At 45.6% G+C, this 20,872-nt stretch overlaps 1 protein-coding gene across 3 annotated transcripts in view; it reads right to left on the bottom strand.

The window, feature by feature from the left end:
- Positions 1–1,243: 1,243 nt before the first annotated feature.
- The window catches only part of LOC137332586 (regulator of G-protein signaling 14-like), a 67,344-nt gene continuing 47,715 nt past the window's right edge, over positions 1,244–20,872 (bottom strand). For all 3 annotated transcript variants that reach the window (XM_067996522.1, XM_067996519.1, XM_067996521.1), the window contains 6 exons: positions 16,428–16,504; positions 14,084–14,210; positions 9,764–9,857; positions 6,525–6,574; positions 4,542–4,680; positions 1,244–3,601 (listed from right to left, as the gene is read on the bottom strand). In XM_067996522.1, coding sequence (XP_067852623.1) covers positions 3,102–3,601; positions 4,542–4,680; positions 6,525–6,574; positions 9,764–9,857; positions 14,084–14,210; positions 16,428–16,504 — 987 coding nt within the window. In that variant the 3' untranslated portion in view covers positions 1,244–3,101. The remainder of the gene's footprint in view (positions 3,602–4,541; positions 4,681–6,524; positions 6,575–9,763; positions 9,858–14,083; positions 14,211–16,427; positions 16,505–20,872) is intronic.

Here is a 20,872-nt window from a genome sequence, read left to right as displayed (position 1 = left end):
GTGTAGGTTCCAAGCAACCTCTCTGCATGTCAACTACATTATAAAGCACTAAGTACATTGGGCACAGGGTAGGCCTGAGGTCTTGAACACCCGATAGTATGGGGGACACATCAGTGTAACAGATAGCAGCCATATATTATCGATACCGAAGAGTGATATAGAGAGAGAAAGAGGGACAGAGAGAGAGACAGCAAGATACAGAGAGAGAGGAAGAGAGATAGGGTCAGCATGATACAGAAAGACAGCAAGGGAGATAGACAGAGCAAGGGAGATAGACAGAGAAAGGGTGCAAGAGAGACAGATAAATAGAGCAAGAGAGATAGAGAGTCAGTGGGAGACAGCAAGACAAAGGAGGAGAGAGCAATAGAAAGAGAGAGAGATAGAAACTGCAAAATATGGATAGAGACAGAGACAGCCAGTTACAGAGACTGAGATAGAGAAAGGCAGTGAGAGATGGCAAGAGAGATGGACAGTGAAAGTCAGTGAGAGATAGCAAGGTACAGCGAGACAGAGTCAGCTATAGATAGATAGGGAGATGGAGAGATAAAGACTGCAAGATACAGATAGCGAGACAGAAAGACAGACAGTTACAGAGAGAGAGACATACATCCAGAGAGCAAGATACAGGGAGAGAGAGAGAGAGGCAGACAGCAAGATATAGATAGAGAGATGGAGAGAGACAGAGGTACAGACAGTCAGGGAGATACAGATAGAAGGAAAGAGAGAGATAAAGAGAGAGACACAGGAGACAGCAAGATACACATGGATAAAGACAGCGAGATACAAATAGAGAGACGGGGAGATACAGATAGAGAGGAAGAGAGACAGATATATAGAGAGGGAGGCACAGGAAGAGGGAGAGAGATACAGAGAGAGGGAGAGTGACAGATAAAGAGAGAGACAGAGAAAGCAAAATAGAGACAGGGACAGAGAAATACAGATAGAGAGGGAGAGAGACAGATAGAGAAAGGGAAGGCAGAGAGAGACAAAGGGAGAGAAAGTGAGATACAGATAGATAGAGACACCAAGACAGATAGCGAGACTGCAAAATACAGAGAGAGAAAGAAAGAAAGACAAATGGAGATGAAAGAAGGGCACAGAGACTGAGAGAAGCAGAGAAAATTTGAGAGACAGAGAGGGAGACACACATGGGTGGGTTTCTTCTGTTCACTAAGGTTAGCAAATAAGTCATGAGACTGGTACTGAAAAAAAATCTAAAAATAAGCTGGGTTCACAGATTAAGTGATATTAAAATGGCGAACAATTCAGGTTTATTTGTATCTTTTGCAAGAGAAATCTTCACAATCCACAATGCTGCGTACAATTACAAACATTGAATAATAAGATACTAGGACACAGTTACTGTTTGGGAAGTTACATCACTTGAGCAGCCCTTCCTCAGACCTTAAAATAAACCAGTTTATAACCAAGGGAATAAATATATTGCAGTCAGTGCCACTGACAGATCCACAAAACACACCTTTAGGACTGAAAGAAGAGTTGGCTTTATTCGGGACTGGCTGCAGTAACTTTTCTTGCCCCACATCTCCTGCTTTACTCCCATTGAAGAATATCTTGTGTTCCGGTTTCGGCTGTCACAAATTCCATCCTTAACGTGGAACATGTTTGTGACAGGGACACGGAGTAAAACCGGAACACAATTTGGAAATGAAAAGCTGGTATCAGTAAAAGTGACCTCGAAGCTGTCGGATTGTCGGAGAAACCCAACCGGTTCACTAACGTTCTTTAGGGAAGGAAACCTGCCGTCCTCACCCAGTCTGGACTATATGTGACTCTGGTCCCCCACACCAACATGGTTGACTCTTAACTGCCCACTGAAGGAGCCTAGCAAGCCACACAGCTGTATTAAACCGTTACCAGCTGTTGAAGAAGGTCCACCATCACCTTCTCAGGGAAGTTAATAAGAGGCTTTGCAGTCTGCACTGAAGCAGAGCTGACACAAACAGCCCCTAAACCAGCCACACAAGGTCGACAGTTCCTCTCGAAAATATTCTCACAAGACGTACCTATGGGAATCAAAACAGGTTATTTCTCAGGTTTGTCAGCCACTGTGCATAGAGGACTGATCAACAATATTTAGAGAAAGGATGCCAGGCTGTTTCTGATTTGTAAATGAAGCAGGTTTTGTCTTGCGAGCATAAAACCATCCCTTCGGACCAGGGAACCAGTGCTGCCTGCTTAGTTGCAGGCAGCCAGCTGAAATAGTCCCACTGGAGCAACAAGCAAGTGTTCTTCTGAGGGTTAGGGCCATTATTTGGTAGCCTAAGGCTCACCTCCACACAGAAACTTTTTTGCTGCCTCTAAGGCTTCTAATGTGTTTTACACAGCACGCTGCAAGGGTAGAAACTGCAGGTTGTCACGTAATGTTACATCATCCCTCAATCACTTGGCTTTAGTCATTGTCTGATCAATCGATGTTGTGCTCTACCATAGCATGGGACCTGTGCAGATACTCTGACCTGGAAGTCGACAATCATTGCATTTCCCTGAGAGACACTCGTTAGACGGAGGACAAAAAATATACAAAGATGCACAACACCAACAGATATATGTAAACAAAATGGAGAATGGATAAGTGCGTCCATTGAGGTGCTGAAGTCACTTTGGACAGATCCAGAAAAAGGTTAGATTTAAGATCAGTCAGGTACATCTTTGATCCAGGAGCCTGGCAGTTTAAATCTGCCTTCCTGACCAAGAGCACATTTCTCTAAGTGCGAACGGATTAGGAGTAAAATCCGAGCTTGTCCTCTGAGTTCAAATAATTCAGGTTTACTGCACTCAGCAACATTAGCAGGACATTCAACTGGAGATAAATCACAAAGACAAGCGTCCTTAATGCGCGGTGGCCTACTCTGACTCTGCTTGCTGTCCTGAGATCCAATATTCGCTATTATTTCTTTCACAGTTTGGTTTCCGTAAAGTGCCACAAGCCTAGAATTCATAGAATCATACAGCACAGAAGGAGGCCATTCGGCCCATCTGGGAGGAAAATGCAGTTCCACCGCCAATGGAGTGTCATCAATGGGCATGGTGCTGAAGGAACTTGGCAGTGTCGCTGGGACTCAAAGGGGATTGGGTTATCATATCACGGGTGCTGGGTTTTCACGGGCTTCTCCTGCCCTGTCGCGCAGGGCTGACGGACTGGTGCCCCTGCTTCCGTCATGGGGAACGGGAGGAGATGGAGCGGCCACTCTAGGTGGACCTCGCTTTGGATCCTGCTCTGTAGGCCATGGCTGCAATGTCTCTCTGACGTTAGAAGTCTGTCCAGGGCATGGACTCTTCTGGCCCGTTGAATCCCCCTGCTGTGCGCCCTGTGAAGTGGAGATCACCGCGATCGGAGTCGGTTTCTCACCCTGAGCTCCTGTGCTCCGTTCACCATCGGTCGTACCTTTCCCTGGCTGGGTTCGATTTCCCGCGCCTTTCCCTCTCCCAGTGTCTGACTCGGGTGGGTGAAGACAGATCCTGGCCACTCCTTCAGGAAGCTGCAGAAAGTCTGGAAGCACCAAGTCTTCCTTCTTCAGAAGGCCTCGCTGATCGTTGGCACGGCAACTCTGTGCTTTTGACAACATCTCAAACAGTGCTGCAAGAGGAAGAATAAAATTGCAGTTATATCGTAGCTCTGGTGTACACAAGGCCTTCACCACCTCCAATCCCCTCCCTTCCTAAAGGTGAGAGTCAAGAGACAATGATCAGGAATGAATGGCAGAGCTGCTTTCCCTCATCATTCAAGCACGGGGACGCTGAGTCCAATTGTAGCATCTCCACTACTGCCACAGATGAGGTCAGCTAACTCTGCACAGTTCAGGCACTGAACCTTAGGACCATCTTGGTCAGTATAGCTCAAGTCCACATTAGACAGTGTGTTCACCAGCCAACCTGGTGGCAATTCTCAAAGAACCCTCCCCTTGCCCCTCACTCCTCTGCTCCACCATGGGCAGTTGCTTATTCCTCTATGCTCCTGTCCTTTGGGATTGGGATGCCAAGGCTGGTTGGACCATAGACTGGGAGGTTGCATCACATGACCTCCCGCCCTTTCAACCGCCATTGATCACCTGAAACTTCAATCCTCCTGGCAATTGGTCAAAAATAGCGGCAACAATACCGCTAGAAGCCCTCCAAAAACCGTTCTGTCCATTGCAAGATTTTACCGGTTAGAGTGGGCATGATCCAGGGCCACACTGCATTCTGGGCATGCTGCAGCCCTGCTACTTGTTGTGAGTCCAGCCAGAGTGATTTTTTTTCTCCCCAAACAGCAGTGTCCTGCAGATTAATCTTCAATTCTGGGAGACTCCAGGACAATCCGGCAGGATTGGCAACCCTATTTGGGAAGGCCTGTCAAGTCGCCCTCCCCCCACCTTGTATCTTCTTCCATACGTTCAAAAAACCTCCTCAAATCCTTCTCTTCAAACTGTGCATTTGCCCCTCTCTGCTTCTCCCTTTTCTGCTCCTGTTTCATAACGTAAAGGGCTTTGTCAAGTATTCCTACCCACGAGCGGCAAAGTTGTTTTTGTTTGTTTTACCTTCCACATCATAAGTCTTACGGTACAGCTCCTTCTTCTCTTCATTTCTTCCTTTAACTCTGCTTCTCCTAGAGATCTGCAAGGACAGGGAAGGGCTCTCCCAGGCTTCCTTTATGTCTGAGGAAGACTCTTGTTGCTTCTGTTGATGGGATAATTGGATAAATAACAGCACTCCTTTACTATAATGTACCTTGCCCCAAGCTCTGGAATTCCTTCCCTAAACCTCTCTACCTCTCTCTCCTCCTTTAAGATGCTCCTTAAAACCTACCTCTTTGACCAAGCTTTTGGTCACCTGTCCTGATAGCTTCTGATATATAATTCTGTTTGATAACACTCCTGTGACGCACCTTGGGATAGTTTACTACGTTAAAGGCGTTATATCATAGTAGGTACTGCACAGGAGGAGGCCATTCGGCCCATTGTGCCTGTGCCGACTCTTTGAAAGAGCTATCCAATTAGCCCCATTACTTTGCTCTTTCCCCGTAGCCTTTAATTTTTTTACCTTCAAGTATTTATCCAATTCCCTTTTGAAAATTATTATTGAATCTGCTTCCACCGCCCTTTCAGGCAGTGCATTCCAGATTATTATAACTCACTGTGTAAAAAAATGTTCCCTCATGTGGCCTCTGGCTTTTTTGCTGATCACCTTAAATCTGTGTCCTCTGGTTACGATCTTTCTGTCACTAGAAACAGTTTCTCTGTATTTACTCTATCAAAACCATTCATGATTTTGAACACCTCTATCAAATCTTCCCTTAACCTTCTCTGCTCTAAAGAGAACAAGCCCAGCTTCTCCAGTCTCTCCACATAACTGAAGTCCCTTATCCCTGGCACCATTCTAGTAAATCTCATCTGCACCCTCTCTAAGGCCTTGACATCCTTCCTAAAGTGTGGTGCTTTGAGTTGGACACAATACTCCATCTGAGGCCTAACCAGTGTTTATAAAGGTTTAGCATAACTTCCTTGCTTTTGTATTCCATGCCTCTATTAATAAAGCCTAGGATCCCATATGCTTTTTTAACAGCCTTCTCAACTTGCCTGCCACCTTCAAAGATTTGTGTATGTGCAAGTTGTTGTTGTTGCCCTCTGTCCTTGCAAACTACCGTCTCATCTCCAATCTCCTTTTCCTCTCCAAAGTCCTTGAGCATGTTGTCGCCTCCCAAATCCGTGACCATCTTTCCCGCACTTTATGCTTGAATCTCTCCAATCAGATTTCCGCCCCTGCCACAGCACTGAAAGGACCTTAATCAACGTCACAAATTATATCCTATGTGACTGTGACCATGGTAAACTATGCTACTGAAACCCTGATCCATGCCTTTGTTATCTCCAGACTTGACTATTCTAATGCACTCCCATCTTGCACACTCTGTAAACTTGAGCTCATCCAAAACTCTGCTGCCCATATCCTAACTCGCACTAAGTCCCATTCACCCACTCTGCTCACTTACCTACACTGGCTCCTGGTCCGGCAATGCCTTGATTTTAAAATTTTCATCTTTGTTTTCAAATCCCTCTATGGCTTTGCCCCTCCCTATCTCTATAACCTCCTCCAGCCATAGAAGCCTCTGAGATCTCTGCACTCCTCCAACTCTTGCCTCTTGCACATCCCCAATTTTAATCATTCCACCATTGTCGGCCGTGCCCTCAGCTGCCTAAGCCCTAAGCTCTGGAATTTTCTTCCTAAAGCTCTCCACCTCTCTCTCCTCCTTTAAGACACTCCTTAAAACCTATTTCTTTGACCAAGCTTTTGGTCACCTGTCCTGATATCTCCTTATGTGGCTCGGTGTCAAATTTTGTTTGATAATCGCTCCTGTGAAGTGCCTGTGAACATTTTACTATATTAAAGGTGTTGTTGTTGTCTACAAATGCCATCCGTCTCCTGCTATTCAGAGAACTGTGTGTTTGGTTCGGGGCACTCTCCTCTATTGTTAAGGGGCCTTTAATTTTTTTTTTGAGGCTGGAAGATTTTGTTGCACTTACAAGGTATGAGAATGATTGGTTTGAATTATTTCTCTCTTCTTGTCCTTTGCCTGTGAACAATAAAAACAGGACCGATGGTTAGCAAGCACTCAGCAAGATGTTGGTTATTTCTTACCCACAGCTCTTAGGTTCAAAGTTTACTAGATCATTATGGATGAGATAGGTCTTTTGGCCCATCTTATTTCATCCTGCCAGAACGCCCCTACGGTACCTCCCCATTGCAACATTCAATTGTTTCTTAAAAGCTTCCATGGTTTTCACCTCCAGGATTCTACATGGAGTCCATTCCATGTGTTGGCCTCTCTTTGTAAGAAGTAGGTCCTGATATCATCCTAAATTTGCCTTGTACTAATTTGAATCTGTGAATCCTTGCCCTATTGTTACTGTTTAGTTTGAAGCAATTTTCAGAATTTACTTTTTCCATTCTGTTGACTCTCTGATATATCTCTATAAGATCATCTCTCGATTGCCTTTGTTCAAGGCTGAAGATGCTAAGTCTCTCCAGTCTTTCCTTGTGACTCAGACATCTGATACTAGGGATAAGCCTGGTGGCTCTTCTCTGCACTGCCTCCAGTATTTGAAAGCTTCCCTTGTGGCACAATGAGCAGAATTGGAGACAGCACACAAGATGTGGTCTAACCAAAGCACTGTTTGATCATGACATCCTGGATAAAGACTCTAGGAAGCACTAGGCTGTAAGAAAGGATTTAACAGCTGTGGGGCAAGATGAACATGACAACCTAATACTGCCACTGAGAGCTTCTGTGTGAACGGATCTGACCAGTGAAAGGTCAGCTCTGCGGGAGCTGCATTTACAGTTGGTTGTTTAGCATTTAGAGCTGGTATCTGGTGACTCACACACAATAAGAAGGGGAGAGCAGGGCTCACCTTCCAATTATCGCCTGCGACTTGAGCCCACTCACGGAAAGATGTGGTTTGTTTCTCAGAATGCATACCCCAACTGCCTGCCATGGCTCAGTTAGCAAATGCACCATTCAATGTGGTAGTGATCCCTATGGACCAGAGAGGTCCCAGGCTCCATCCCTTATCTGTACTGAGTTAGTTCACCTCAGCTGGGAGAACTACTGGGATGTGATCATTGACCTCAGTACTCCTGGGCTGGGAAATGGGGGGAAAAATCTTCCTGGGATCTGTGATATGTGCATGTATATCTATAGAAACATAGAAACATTTATGGCACAGGAGGCCATTCAGCCCATCATATCTGTGCCAGTCGAAAAAGAGCTACCCAGCCTAATCCCACTTTCCAGCACTTGGTCCTTAGCCCTGTAGGTTACGGCACTTCAAGTGCACATCTCTTTAAATAAGTTGGGGGTTTCTGCCTCCACCACCCTTTCAGGCAGTGAGTTCCAGACCCCTACCACCCTCTGGTGAAAAGAATTTTCCTCAGCTCCCCTCTAATCCTTCTACCAATTACTTTAAATCTATGCCCCCTGGTTATTGATCTCTCTGCTAAGGGAAATAGGTCCTTCCTGTCCACTCTTTCTCGGCCCCTCATAATTTTATACACCTCAATTAAATCACCCTCAGCACCCTCTGTTCTAAAGAAAACAACAGCAGCCTATCCAATCATTCCTCATAGCTAAAATTCTCCAGTCCTGGCAGCATCCTCGTAAATCTCCTCTGCACCTTCTCTAGTGCAATCACATCTTACCTGTAATGTGGTGACCAGAACTGAACGCAGTACTCAAGCTGTGGCCTAACTAGCGTTTTATATAGTTCTAGCATAAACTCCCTGCTCTTATATTCTATGCCTCGGCCAATAAAGGAAAGTATCCTGTATGCCATTTTAACCACCTTATCTACCTGTCCTGCTACCTTCACGGATTTGTGGACGCGCACTCCAAGGTCCCTCTCTTCCTCTACATCTCTCAGTATCCTCCTATTTATTGTGTACTCCTTGCCTTGTTTGACCTCCCCAAATGCATTATCTCACACTTCTCTGGATTGAATTCCATTTGCCACTTTTCTGCCCACCTGACCAGTCCACTGATATCTTCCTGCAGTCTATAGCTTTCCTCCTCACCATCAATCACACGGCCAATTTTTGTATCATCTGCAAACTTCTTAATCATGCCCCCTACATTTAAGTCTAAATTACTAATATATACCACAAAAAGCAAGGGGCCGAGTACTGAGCCCTGCGGAACCCCACTGGTAACAGCCTTCCAGCCCTCCTTGTTACCTCCTATACTTGTGTAAATATCCTTGTGTATATCTTTGTTTAAATATCGTTTGTGTATATATGTCCTTGTCTACATATGTCCTTGATAGAGATGTATCAATAAAGAAACTGTATGAGACTATGGAGGTTGGATTTTTTACTTATTGTAAGTGCCTTCCCGAGGAACTGTCACATGATGTGGTGGGAAGGCTTGCGAGCTACTATGACCCTGAGAGCTACACTGTCTGGAATATAACTCCTGGTCGAGCTGCCCAAGCCAGACAGGTCGAAAGGTGGATGCCAGACTAAAGCTAGTGCACTGCCCTCCTGGTAGGACAAATGTAAGGAATCTTACAACACCAGGTTATAGTCCAACAAATTTATTTTAAAATCACAAGCTTTCGGAGATTATCCCCTTCGTCAGGTCATTCACCTGACGAAGCTTGTTTGCTATCTAGTTACTCCTGCTTAGGTTTGCCAAACCCTCTAGGATTACCCTGGAGTCTCCAGGAATTAAAGACTAATCTCCAGGACACTGCTGCGAGCAAACCCTGGAGAACAAATATAGGGGCATTCAAAAAAATTGTGTTTTTAAATAAATAATTCTTTGAACACATTCGTTTACTAGTTATAAATATACTGGACATGGGAAAAACGGCTGTTTGACCAACAGTCAAGAACCATCCAATCAGGTAGAAGGCGGTGCACCGCGAGTATGGATATGTCGGGCGACCAATGGCAGAAGTGTGGGAGTGGGGCGCTTGGAGGCAGGAGGTCACGTGATGACAGCTCCAGGAATATGTCCAACCAGAGATGGCAACCCTACTCCTGCTAGAAAGTGCGCATGTGATGGCCTGGGTGAGAACCGAACGGACTCAGCTGTGTAACCCCCCCCCCCACTGCTGTTAATGCTCGATTACGAAGGAGGCAGCACTGGAGGGGTCCCAGTGCCCACAGACCGAAACTCAAAGCAAGAGTGGGCACCTGCGGGGGGCGGGGGTGGGGGGGAAGAGGAGAAAACTGAACAAGAGAAACACGCCCGCAAGTTACATACCCTGCTTGGGTTTCTGTATCTTGTCCAGGATCACTCGTTGACTCTCCAGGCAGGACACTGTGACATCCAGTTTGAGAGGCAGGGACTCTCCACTCTATTTTACACAGATTAAAAAAAACATTATTCACCAATACAGTTCCAATTGCTGCCGGTAAAATCTACTTCACCAGAGTCTGCACCAAAAGCACTTCACAACCAGCTTACTTTAGGGGCCTGTAATAATATAACAGTCTGAGTCTGAAAATTTTGAAACTTTCCTTTAATACCTCAAGCGGGAGCTGAACCTCTTTCTGGCTGGGGTGGAGATCACCTCTTACAAAAGGTAGGCAGTGCAGAGAATTATCAGGGCCAGAGTGATCTCGGCTAGTTTCGATTTCCATGGTGGGAGGGTCGGAGAGGAATTTCCCAGATTCTATGCACTCAAATTGGCCTGTTTTTTTAATCTGGTTTTTCACCTCTCCCAGGAGATCACATAGTTTTGGGCAGGGTGGAGAGTGTATATATTGTAATGCACAAGGTATCACAATTGTGTGGGACAGGCTGGATGGACCAGAGGGTCTTTTCCTGTTGGTCATTGTTCATACCTTCGTAAATATCTAGGTTTCAAATAAGCAACCAGTTAGATCCAAACTGGTGGAACTAGGCTGCAAGATGGAGTTTGCAAGCTAGCAGTGAGTTGCTGTATAGAAAGTTATGATAAATCTAATTGTTTTCCATTCATTATTGGAAATCTTGTCAACAACACATTTTGAGGGGGGAAGGGGAACAGCCAGAAGCTATGGTCCATGTGGGAACCAATGATATGGGAAGGAAAAAGGGTAAGGTCCTCCAGTCAGAGTTTCAGGAGATAGGGAGTAAGTTAAAAAGCAGAACCTTAAAGGTAGCAATCTCTGGATTACTCCCAGTGCTCCACGCTAGTGAGTATAGGAGTAGTAGGATAAGGCAGGTTAACCGATGGTTGGAGGAATGATGCAGGAGGGAGGGCTTCAGATTCCTGGGGCATTGGGACCACTTCTGAGGCAGGAGGGATCTGTTCAAGGTGGATGGGTTGCACCCCAACAGAGTTGGGACCAATGTCCTTGTGGGGAGGGTAACTAGTGCTGTAGGGGGGGGTTTAAACTAATTTGGCAGGGGGATGAGCACCAGGATGAAACATTAGAGAGGAGAAACAAGGTGCACAGAGGACTAAGGGGGTCAAATAGAACTAAAGTAAAGAATAGTTCAGAAATAGGAGGGATCAGACAGGGGGCAAATACCAGGCAGTCTAAGATGAATTTGGAGTACATGTGCATAAATGCATGTAGTGTGATAAATAATGTTGGTGAGCTGCATGGGACTATGATATAGTGGCAATAACAGAGACCTGGCTCAAAGAAGGGGAGGATTGGGTACTTAATATTCCTGGCTACAAGGTATTCAGGAAAGATAGGAAAAGAAGGAAAGGAGGGGGATGGGGTGGCAGTATTGACCAAAGAAACTATTATAGCACTGGAAAGGGATGGTGTAATTGAACGGTCAAAGACAGAATCTGGTAAGAATTAAGGAGCGATAGAGGAGCTATGATGCTACTGGGTGTATACTATAGGCCACCAAATAGTGGGAAGGAGATAGAGAAGCAAATTTGCAGGCAAATTCTAGAAAGATGCAAAAACCACAGAGTAGTGATAATGGAGGACTTCAATTATCCCAAAATAGAATGGGACAGTAACAGTGTAATGGGCAATGAGGGGGAGGGATTCCTGAAATGTATATAAGAGAACTTTCTTGAACAATAAGAAAGGAAACAGTGCTGGATCTAGTTCTGCAGAATGAAGTGGGGCAAGTCGAGCATGTTTTAATGGGGGAGCATTTAGGGAACAGTGATCATAATATCCTTAGGGTCTAGAATAGTTATGGAAAAGGACAAGGAACAATCAAATGTGAAAATACTTAACTGGAGGATGGCTAATTTCAGTGAGTTAAAAAGGGATCTTGCCCAGGTGGATTGGAATCAAAAATTGGTAGGCAAAACAGGAATTGAACAATGGGAGGCCTTCAAGGAGGAGATGGCTGTGGCGCAGAGTAGACACATTCCTATGAGGGGGAAAGGAAGGGCATCCAAAGCGACAGCTCCCTGGATGACTAAAGATAAAGAGATTAAAATGAAACTGAAAAAGGAGGCTTATGACAAATGTAAGGTTCATAATACAGCAGAGAACCAAGCTGAATACAGAAAGTACAGAGGTGATCAAAAAAAGGAAATGAGTGAGGCAAAGAGAGTGTATGAGAATAGATTAGCGGCTAACATAAAAGGGAATGCGAAAGTCTTTTATAAACATATAAATAGTAAAAGGGTAGTCAAAGGAAGGGTGGGACCAATTAGGGACAAAAAGGAGATCTTCTAGTGGAGGAAGAGGGCATAGCTGAGGTACTAAATGAATACTTTGCATTCGTTTTCACTCGAGAAGAGGATGCTGCCATTGTAGCAGTAAAGGAGGAGGTATTAATGATATTGGATAGGATAAAAATCGATAAAGAGGAGGTACTTAAAAGATTGACAGCGCTCAAAGTGGAAAAGTCACCCAGTCCAAGTGGGATGCATTCTAGGTTACTGAGGGAAGTAAGGGTGGAAATTACGGAGGCTCTGACCACAATGTTCCAATCCCCCTTAGTTATGGGGGCAGTGCCAGTGGGCTGGAGGATTGTAAATGTTACACCCATGTTTAAAAAAGGGGAGAGGGATAAACCTGGCAATTACAGGCCAGTCAGCCTAACGTCGGTGGTGGGGAAACTTTTAGAGACAATAACCTGAGACAAAATTAATTGGCACTTGGAAAAGTCTGGGCTAATAAATGAAAGTCAGCACGGATTTGTTAAAGGAAAATCGTGTTTGACTAACTTGATTGAGTTCTTTGATGAAGTAACCCAGAGGTTTGATAAGGGTAGTGCGGTTGATAGTGTGTACATGGGCTTTCAAAAGGCAATTGATAAAGTACAACACAATAGACTTGTTAGCAAAATTAAAGCCCATGAGATTAAAGGGGCAGCGGCAGCGTGGAAACAGAATTGGCTAAGGGACAGAAAGCAGAGAGTAGTGGTGAACGGTTGTTTTTCAGACTGGAGGGACGCATACAGTGGTGTTCCCCACAGGTCGGTATTAGGACCACTGCTCTTTTTGATACATATGGACCTGGGTATGGAGAGTATAATTTCAAAGTTTGCGGATGACACAAAGTACAGAAATGTGATAAACAATGTGGGGGATAGTAACAGACTTCAGGAGGACATAGACAGACTGGTGAAATGGGCAGACACATGGCAGATGAAATTTAACGCAGAGATGTGCGAAGTGATACATTTTGGTAGAAAGAATGAGGAAAGGCAATATAAACTAAATGTACAATTTTAAAGGGAGTGCAGGAACAGAGAGATTTGGGAGTTTATGTATACAAATCTTTGAAGGTGGCAGGCCAAGTTGAGAAAGCTGTTAAAAAAGCATGCGGGAATCTGGGCTTTACAAATAGAGGCATAGAGTACAAAAGCAAGGAAGTTATGTTGAACATTTACAATGGTTCGGCCACAGCTGGAGTATTGAGTCCAATTCTGGGCACCGCACATTAGGAAGGATGTGAAGGAATTAGAGAGGGTTTACTAGAATGGTGCCAGGGATGACGGACTTCAGTAACATGGAGAGACTGGAGAAGCTGTGGTTGTTCTCCTTAGAACAGAGAAGATTAAGAGGAGAGTTGACAAACGTGTTCAAAATCATGAACGGTTTTGATAGAGTAAATAAAGAGAAACTGTTTCCAGTGGCAGAAGGGTCGGTAACCAGAGAACACAGATTTAAGGTGATTGGCAAAAGAGCCAGAGACGACATGAGGAAACATTTTTTTTACGCAGCGAGTTGTTATGATCTGGAATTCACTGCCTGAAAGGGTGGTGGAAACAGATTCAATAGTGACTTTCAAAAGGGAATTGGATAAATACTTGAAGAGAAAAAAATTACAGGGCTATGGGGAAAGACCTTTCATCAGAATCAAATCCAGCTCTGATGAAAGGTCATTGACCTGAAATGTTAACTCTGTTTCTCTTTCCACAGATGCTGCCTGACCTGCTGCGTGTTTTCTGATTTTATTACCTAAAACAGATGATCTGGTCATTAACTCGCTGCTCTTTGTGGGACCCTACAGTGCGTAAATTGGCTGCCGCGTTTCTTACAAAACAACAATGATTAAACGTCAAAAATAATGAATTAGCTGTGAAGCACTTTGGGACGTCCTGAGGACATGAAAGGCACTGCATGAATGCAAGATCTTTTTGTTCTTCAGTGTTAATACGTACAATTTTAGCCTCCATCTCTTTGATGTTTAAATTATATTTGATCAGAAATGGCTGTAAAGCCTCGGACACTGTTTTGGTAGGTTTAGCCGTCACCCAAAGTTTTCGATTTACTGGGATGAGATCCAACCTGAAAGGGAAGCAGAATGAAAGAGGGGGAATTAATTAAAGTCATCAACACTTAGAAAACTCCCCCTAACTTGGGGTTTAAAGTTATTTCACTTTCACCATCCAATTTGGAGGATAAATTCACCAATCCCATGCTCCCCACGTGGGGTGGGGTTCGAAGGGAACATGGGTCAGAGAACAGGCCTTACAGCCCAATCTCAAACCGATGTTCTTTTTATATACCGCCAGCAGCATGGGTCGATGGAATTGCCCTTATATTCTGGCTACTTATAGTGTGACAAGTGTGGATAACTCATTCACTTCACAGTTGCTCACTGCCTCATAAGAGCATAAGAGTTACGGATGAGGGAGGTCATTTGGCCGAGGGGTGGTGGAAGCAGATTCAATAGTAACTTTCAAAAGGGAAGACATTTGCAAGACAATGGGGAAAGAGCAGGGCAGTGGAACTAATTGGATAGCTCTTTCAAAGAGCCGGCACTGGCATGATGGGCTGAATGGCCTCCCTTTGTGCTGTAAGATTCTATGATGTTTGGTCATCGATCCAGGAAGACCCTAAAGTCCCCCGCTGTACCGTTCAGTTGGTTCATAAGTGATTCCATTGCTTTTGACTCCCATTTCTCTATCGGCGAGTCAATCACGTGATGACCACCGTTCGTATGAACAACTTCCTGTTGTCAGGCTTAAATTTGCCTTTTTGTAATTTCAACCTGTGTCCCCTTGTCCTACTATTGCTGTTCAGTTTGAAGTACTTTTCCAGATTTTCCTTATACACAGCTGGAGGAACACCTCTCAGTCGCCTCCTTTCAAGTTAAAAGCCCAGATTTTTCCAAACAATCCTCATAACTCAAAGCTCTAACAGGTATCAACAGAGGTGAAAATGCTCCAATCGCTTTCTGTACTGAGACTGTACCTCCCTTCATGTGAACATTTCCTCTGGTCAGTGTTTGTGAAATTAGAAAATTCATGATGTTGCTATGCAAAAGGAATTCTCACCCACATTCTTTGTGTTAACCTGTGGTCAAAACTGCAAGTCACATGTGGTGTGGCCTTTTCATTGACTGCCTTTTTGATCACAAGATCATTACAGATGAGGAAGGCCAGTTGTTTCCTTTGATTCACCCAAACAGAGAGATACTAACATCCCTCACCCTTGTACCATCCAATTGTTTCTTAAATGATTTGCCTCCATTGCTCAATTTGAAAGTTTATTCCACACATTGATCACTCTTTATGTGAAGAATAGTTTCCTGCTATCAGTCCGAAAATTACCCTAGTCTAGTTAGAACCTGTGTCCTCTAGTTCTACTCCCATAGTTTAACTTATAGTAATTGGGGTATAAATTTGAAAGGGCAGCCTGTTTTGCACTCCACCTGATTTTCTTTTCCATTGAAGTCAAAGAAAATTGGGCAGAGTATGAAACAGGCTGCCGATGCGCTATCACTCATCTTTACTCTACCGCCCAAAACGGATTTACACCCCATATTCTGTTAAGTTTTTGATACCTTTAACAGTCTTGAATAACTTTTTTTTGAAACTCATTCATGGGACGTGGGCGTCGCTGGCAAGGCCGGCATTTATTGTCCATCCCTAGTTGCCTTGACACAGCGGTTTGATACAACTGAATGATTTATCAGGCCACTTTAGAGGGACCGTTAAGAGTCTATCATGTTGGCGTGGGACTGGAGTCACATATAGGCCAGATCGGGTAAGGACAGTGGGTTTCCTTCCCTGAAGGACATGAATGAACCGGTTGGGTTTTTACGACATTCAGACAGCTTCGTGGTCATTTTTACTCACACCAGCTTTTTATTTCCAGATGTTTAAAACCAAATTCAAATTCTCAAACTGTCGCGGTGGGATTTGAACTCACGTTCTCTGGATTGTGACAGTAACATAACCACTACACTGCCGTCAACAGATTATTATTTGATAAGGGTATCATGGGATATGGAGCAAAGACAAGTAAATTGAGGCACAGATCAGTCAGGATCTAACTGAATAGCGGAACAGGCTCGAGGAGCAGAATGACGTACTGCTGTTCCTTTGTTTCCGTTTATTCTTTCTCAGCCTCTCAGTCTTCTCCTTTCCAGGCTGAAAAGCCTAAGCCTTTCCAGTCTTTCCAGTGACCAGATTGTGGGATAGTTTGATTATTAACTCCATTGATTAACATTCTACAGTGTACTATCCTACTGATCTGACATTAAAATGTAACACTTACTCAAACAGTATTTTCTTCTCCACACGAAGCTCCTGGTCACATAAAATCATACTATCCTGATCCAGCACGAGGGGCTTCTGAAATTTAAAGGAAAACTAGGCCGTAAACAACGTGTTTCACAAGTCAGAAATGAATAGTTTGGGACTCCCCCACTGTCTCACTTGGACTATTCAGCAGGGGATAGGTGAGGCGTACAGAACAGGAAGGTCCTTCAGAACATAAGAACATAAGAAATAAGAGCAGGAGTAGGCCATATGACCCCTCGAGCCTGCTCTGCCATTTAATAAGATCATGGCTGATCTTCGACCTCAACTCCACTTTCCTGCCCAATCCCCACATCCCTTGATTCCTTTAGTGTTCAAATATCCATCGATCTCAGTCTTGAATATACTCAACGACTGAGCATCCACAGCCCTCTGGGGTAGAGAATTCCAAAGATTCACAACCCTCTGAGTGAAGAAATTTTTCCTTATCTCGGTCCTAAATGGCTGACCCCTTATCTTGAGACTATGACCCCTAGTTCTAGACTTTCCAGCCTCTCAGCTTCTACCCTGTCAAGCCCTCTAAGAATTTTACACATTTCAATGAGATCACCTCTCATTCTTCTGTACTCCTTGGTTCAAACCCTGCTCTGGGCTGAGTTAATTGGTCTCAGGTGGGGTGGCGGCTAGTGGCGTGACATTTGTCTTTGGCTTTGGTGCTCCTGGGCTAGGAAAGGCGGGGAAGGGGGAAATCAGCTAGGATTTCTGCTCCCGGCCGCTATCCAGTGGCTGGACAGCGTGTGCGTGGACATTAGGTGAGAACAGGCTGGGGGGTAGCTGCAATGCCACCCCTCCTCCTCTCAATATTGGAATGGCTTGCCAACATTCATTGTCTAGACCTATCCATGAAGAAACACCCTCACCACCAGGGAAGGGAAATATCTAAAAGAGTTGGGAAACTCTCAAAATAAGAAATTGTAGTTTATTGGCAATTGGGAAATATGTTCAATGGCTCAAGTTTATTTTGTGTTGTCCAAATCGTTGGCACAATTATAACGTGTTAATACCTCAGAAGATGCAGGACTGGGGTGTGGCAATTAATGGGTAGATTTGTCTTAATCTGGGGTGTCAGCCGTGGCTCGGTCAGTAGCACTCTTGCCTCTGAGTTGGAAAGTCGTGGGTTCAAGTCCCACTGCAGCGGTGTGAGCACAAAGTCCAGGCTAACACTCTAATACAGTACTGAGGGAATGCTGCACTGTTGGAGGTGCCGTCTTTCAGATGAGATGTTAAACTGAGACCCTTTCTGCCCTCTCAGGTGGATGTAAAAGATCCCATGAAGCTATTCGAAGAAGAGCAGGGCAATTCCCTTCGATGTCCTGGTCAATATTTATCCCTCAACCAACATCACTAAAAACAGATGATCTGTTCATTGCTGTTTGTGGGAGCTTGCTGTGTGCAAATTGGCTGCTGCATTTCTCTACATTACAACAATGGCTGTAAAGCGTCTTGAGATTGTCCTGAGGTTGTGAAAGGTGCTGTATATAAATACAAGTCTTTCTTTCTTCTTCTTCTAATGGATAAGAACATAGTCATGTGCCAGCAGCATCAAACTAAAAAAGCAAAGCATACAAGGGGCAAGCTGGAGAATGGCTATTCCGTCACAAAGGCCAGAAGTTCAATGCCAAAACTTTGGATCCTTAAGCGCAGGAACGAGAATGGATTTATTTCCCCGTGCTCTCTGTAGCACTCGGTGCCACGGAGCAGGGTATTACCCAACCTTTGGCCCTCCCATCGAGCCCTTGTAATCTGGCAAATCCACCTTGTGCTTACATTTCTCATTCACTGCTTCGTCCTGTTCTAATTTCGTGGGGTCCAAAGCTTTGAGAAGGGCTGTTCTCAATGCATTGGTGGAATCAGAACACCAAGATCTGTTAGCCTCGACAACTGGAGATATCGTCAGATCAATGAGAACAGGGATTTGATCTTTCCATGTGGGCCGGAAGGTTGAGAGGCGATCCGATCGCGGTGTTTCCTATTTTCTAGAAAATAGGGAACTTCTATATCTGGGATCTCCCCTGCACAGAGTGAATACAGAGAGAGGACCAGGGAGCCCCGGATCTTGAGCCTCAGACCTCACTACCATCAAGCCGGTGTGGCGGGAAGAGCCCTCTAAAGAAGGGGGAATGGAGATCACACTGCTGCTCGCGCTACAGTGACCCCCAGGTGAGTGACAGCTGGGAGGGGGGAGGACGGAAGCCGGGAAGAGGGTGTTATCGTGGGGGCACAGCTCAGGGGAGGATTGCAGGCCTTGGGGGGGGCAGTGATAGGTGGCCTGGGAGGGGTGGGGGGGTAGAGGCAGCCGACCTGGATCAGGGCCTGTGTCGGGGATTGGGGAGCCTGGAGTCGTGGGGGTGGGGAATCGGGAGCCGGGGTGGGCGGTTGGGAGATCGGGGGTGGGGGCCGAGGGGAGGAGGGAGATCGGGGTCGGGGCGGAGGAGGGAGATCCGGGGCTGAGGGGAGGAGGGAGATCGGGGGTCAGGGCCGAGGGGAGGAGGGAGATTGGGGGCCAGGGCCGAGGTGAGGATGGAGATCGGGGGTCAGGGCCGGAGGGAGGAGGGAGATCGGGGGTCAGGGCCGGAGGGAGGAGGGAGATCGGGGGTCAGTGCCGGGTGGAGGAGGGAGATCGGGGGTCAGTGCCGGGTGGAGGAGGGAGGTCGGGGATCAGGGCCGGAGGGAGGAGGGAAATCGGGGGTCAGGGCCAGGGGTACGAGGGAGATCGGTGATCAGGGCCGGAGGGAGGAGGGAGATCGGGGGTCAGGGCCGGAGGGAGGAGGGAGATCGGGGGTCAGGGCCGGAGGGAGGAGGGAGATCGGGGGTCATGGTTGGGAGAGGAGGGAGATCGGGGGTCAGGGATCACGGGACCGGGGCGGTGAGTGTGACTGGGAGTGATGGCGATTGAGAGCGTCCTTTAATGCTCCTCCCGGCTCCACATTCAGAGGGTTAATAAGTTTCCTTTTTTGTGGCAGGCTGGTTTCCCTGAATTTAGTCCGTGATGGTGCTGTCTGCGGCAGGGACCTCAAGCAGGCGTTGGGCTCCTTATTTGCATATGTAAATGATCTACCGCCTACTTCAGGCGTGGGTAAAGGACACCTCTTGTTTGCCCTTACCTAATATGGCAGGCGGCGCATTTCTGGCCGGAATTGCCCGCGGTCTTCCTGCCCACCATTTTGAGGTCTTAGGTGTCCGCATAGCACCTGAAAAACAGGCACTACGTGGCCCAATTCCTAGGCCAGTGAAACTATTTCCTCTGGTGGGGGAATCAAGAACGAGGGGACATAATCGAAAAATTAGTGCTTGGCCATTCAGGAATGAAATCAGGAAGCACTTTTTCACACAAAGGGTAGTGGAAATCTGGAACTCTCTTCCCCAAAAGACTGTGAATGCTGGGGGACAATTGAAATTTCAAAACTGAGATTGACAGATCTTTATCTGGAGTTCAGGTACATGGAATAATTGAATGACGGAATAGGCTCGAAGGACTGAATGGCCTCCTGTTGTTCCCATTCCTATGTTTCCCTATAGTACACACCTATGCGACCGTGAAAAGGAAAGCTTGGACACCCTTGTGGTAGAGCTGGGCCTGAGAGCAGGCATTGATGCATTAAAGGCATGTGAAGCTTGGTTTAACAAAACAAAACACCTTCAGGCTATCATGTGATGTTATAATCATTCCTAGCTTGACTAAATCACCCTATTTATTACAAAACTGCTTTTACTTCCTACTGTAGTGCAAACTAAGATTGTAACTTCCCCCTTCCCAGATGATTAGCATTCACTTCAGCCTGAAGTGAAAGCATGGCATCAAAACCAAGAGCTAAGGACAGAGCAGAGCCTGTCCGAACAGGGTAGTACATAGAATTACATAGAACGTACAGCACAGAAACAGGCCATTCGGCCCACCTGCTCTGTGTCAGTGTTCATGCTCCACACGAGCCTCCTCCCTCCCTACTTCATCTCAAACTCTCAGCAGTCCCTTCGATTCCTTTCTCCCTCATGTGGTTATTTAGTTTCCCCTTAAAGCATCTATGCGATCCGCCTCAACTACTCCCTGTGGTAACGAGTTCCACATTCTAACCACTCTCTGATTAAGCTGGCTTGTGTTATTAGTTCTAACCTCTACCTAAACATGTTACAAAAGTTACTGATTAAATGTAAAACATACAATCGGGAGTCGACCCAGATAATCCGGGCTCCATCACAACCAGTGCTATTTGTATCATTACTCTAAGAATATAGATATGTTTTTACATTATTTTTCATAGGGTACAAAGACAGAACAGCTAATTACGGTTAAATCACGTGAGTAAATCAGAATTGGCGTAAACTGTACACTGGTAGATCTTATCTTTTTATCACAATAACAGCCCAGGACAAAAGCCACGGTTCAGGAAGTGCAAAGATAGG

The sequence above is a fragment of the Heptranchias perlo genome, chromosome 14, assembly GCF_035084215.1.
Source record: "Heptranchias perlo isolate sHepPer1 chromosome 14, sHepPer1.hap1, whole genome shotgun sequence".
Lineage (NCBI taxonomy): Eukaryota > Metazoa > Chordata > Chondrichthyes > Hexanchiformes > Hexanchidae > Heptranchias > Heptranchias perlo.
This window is presented reverse-complemented; position numbering and strand designations above follow the sequence as displayed.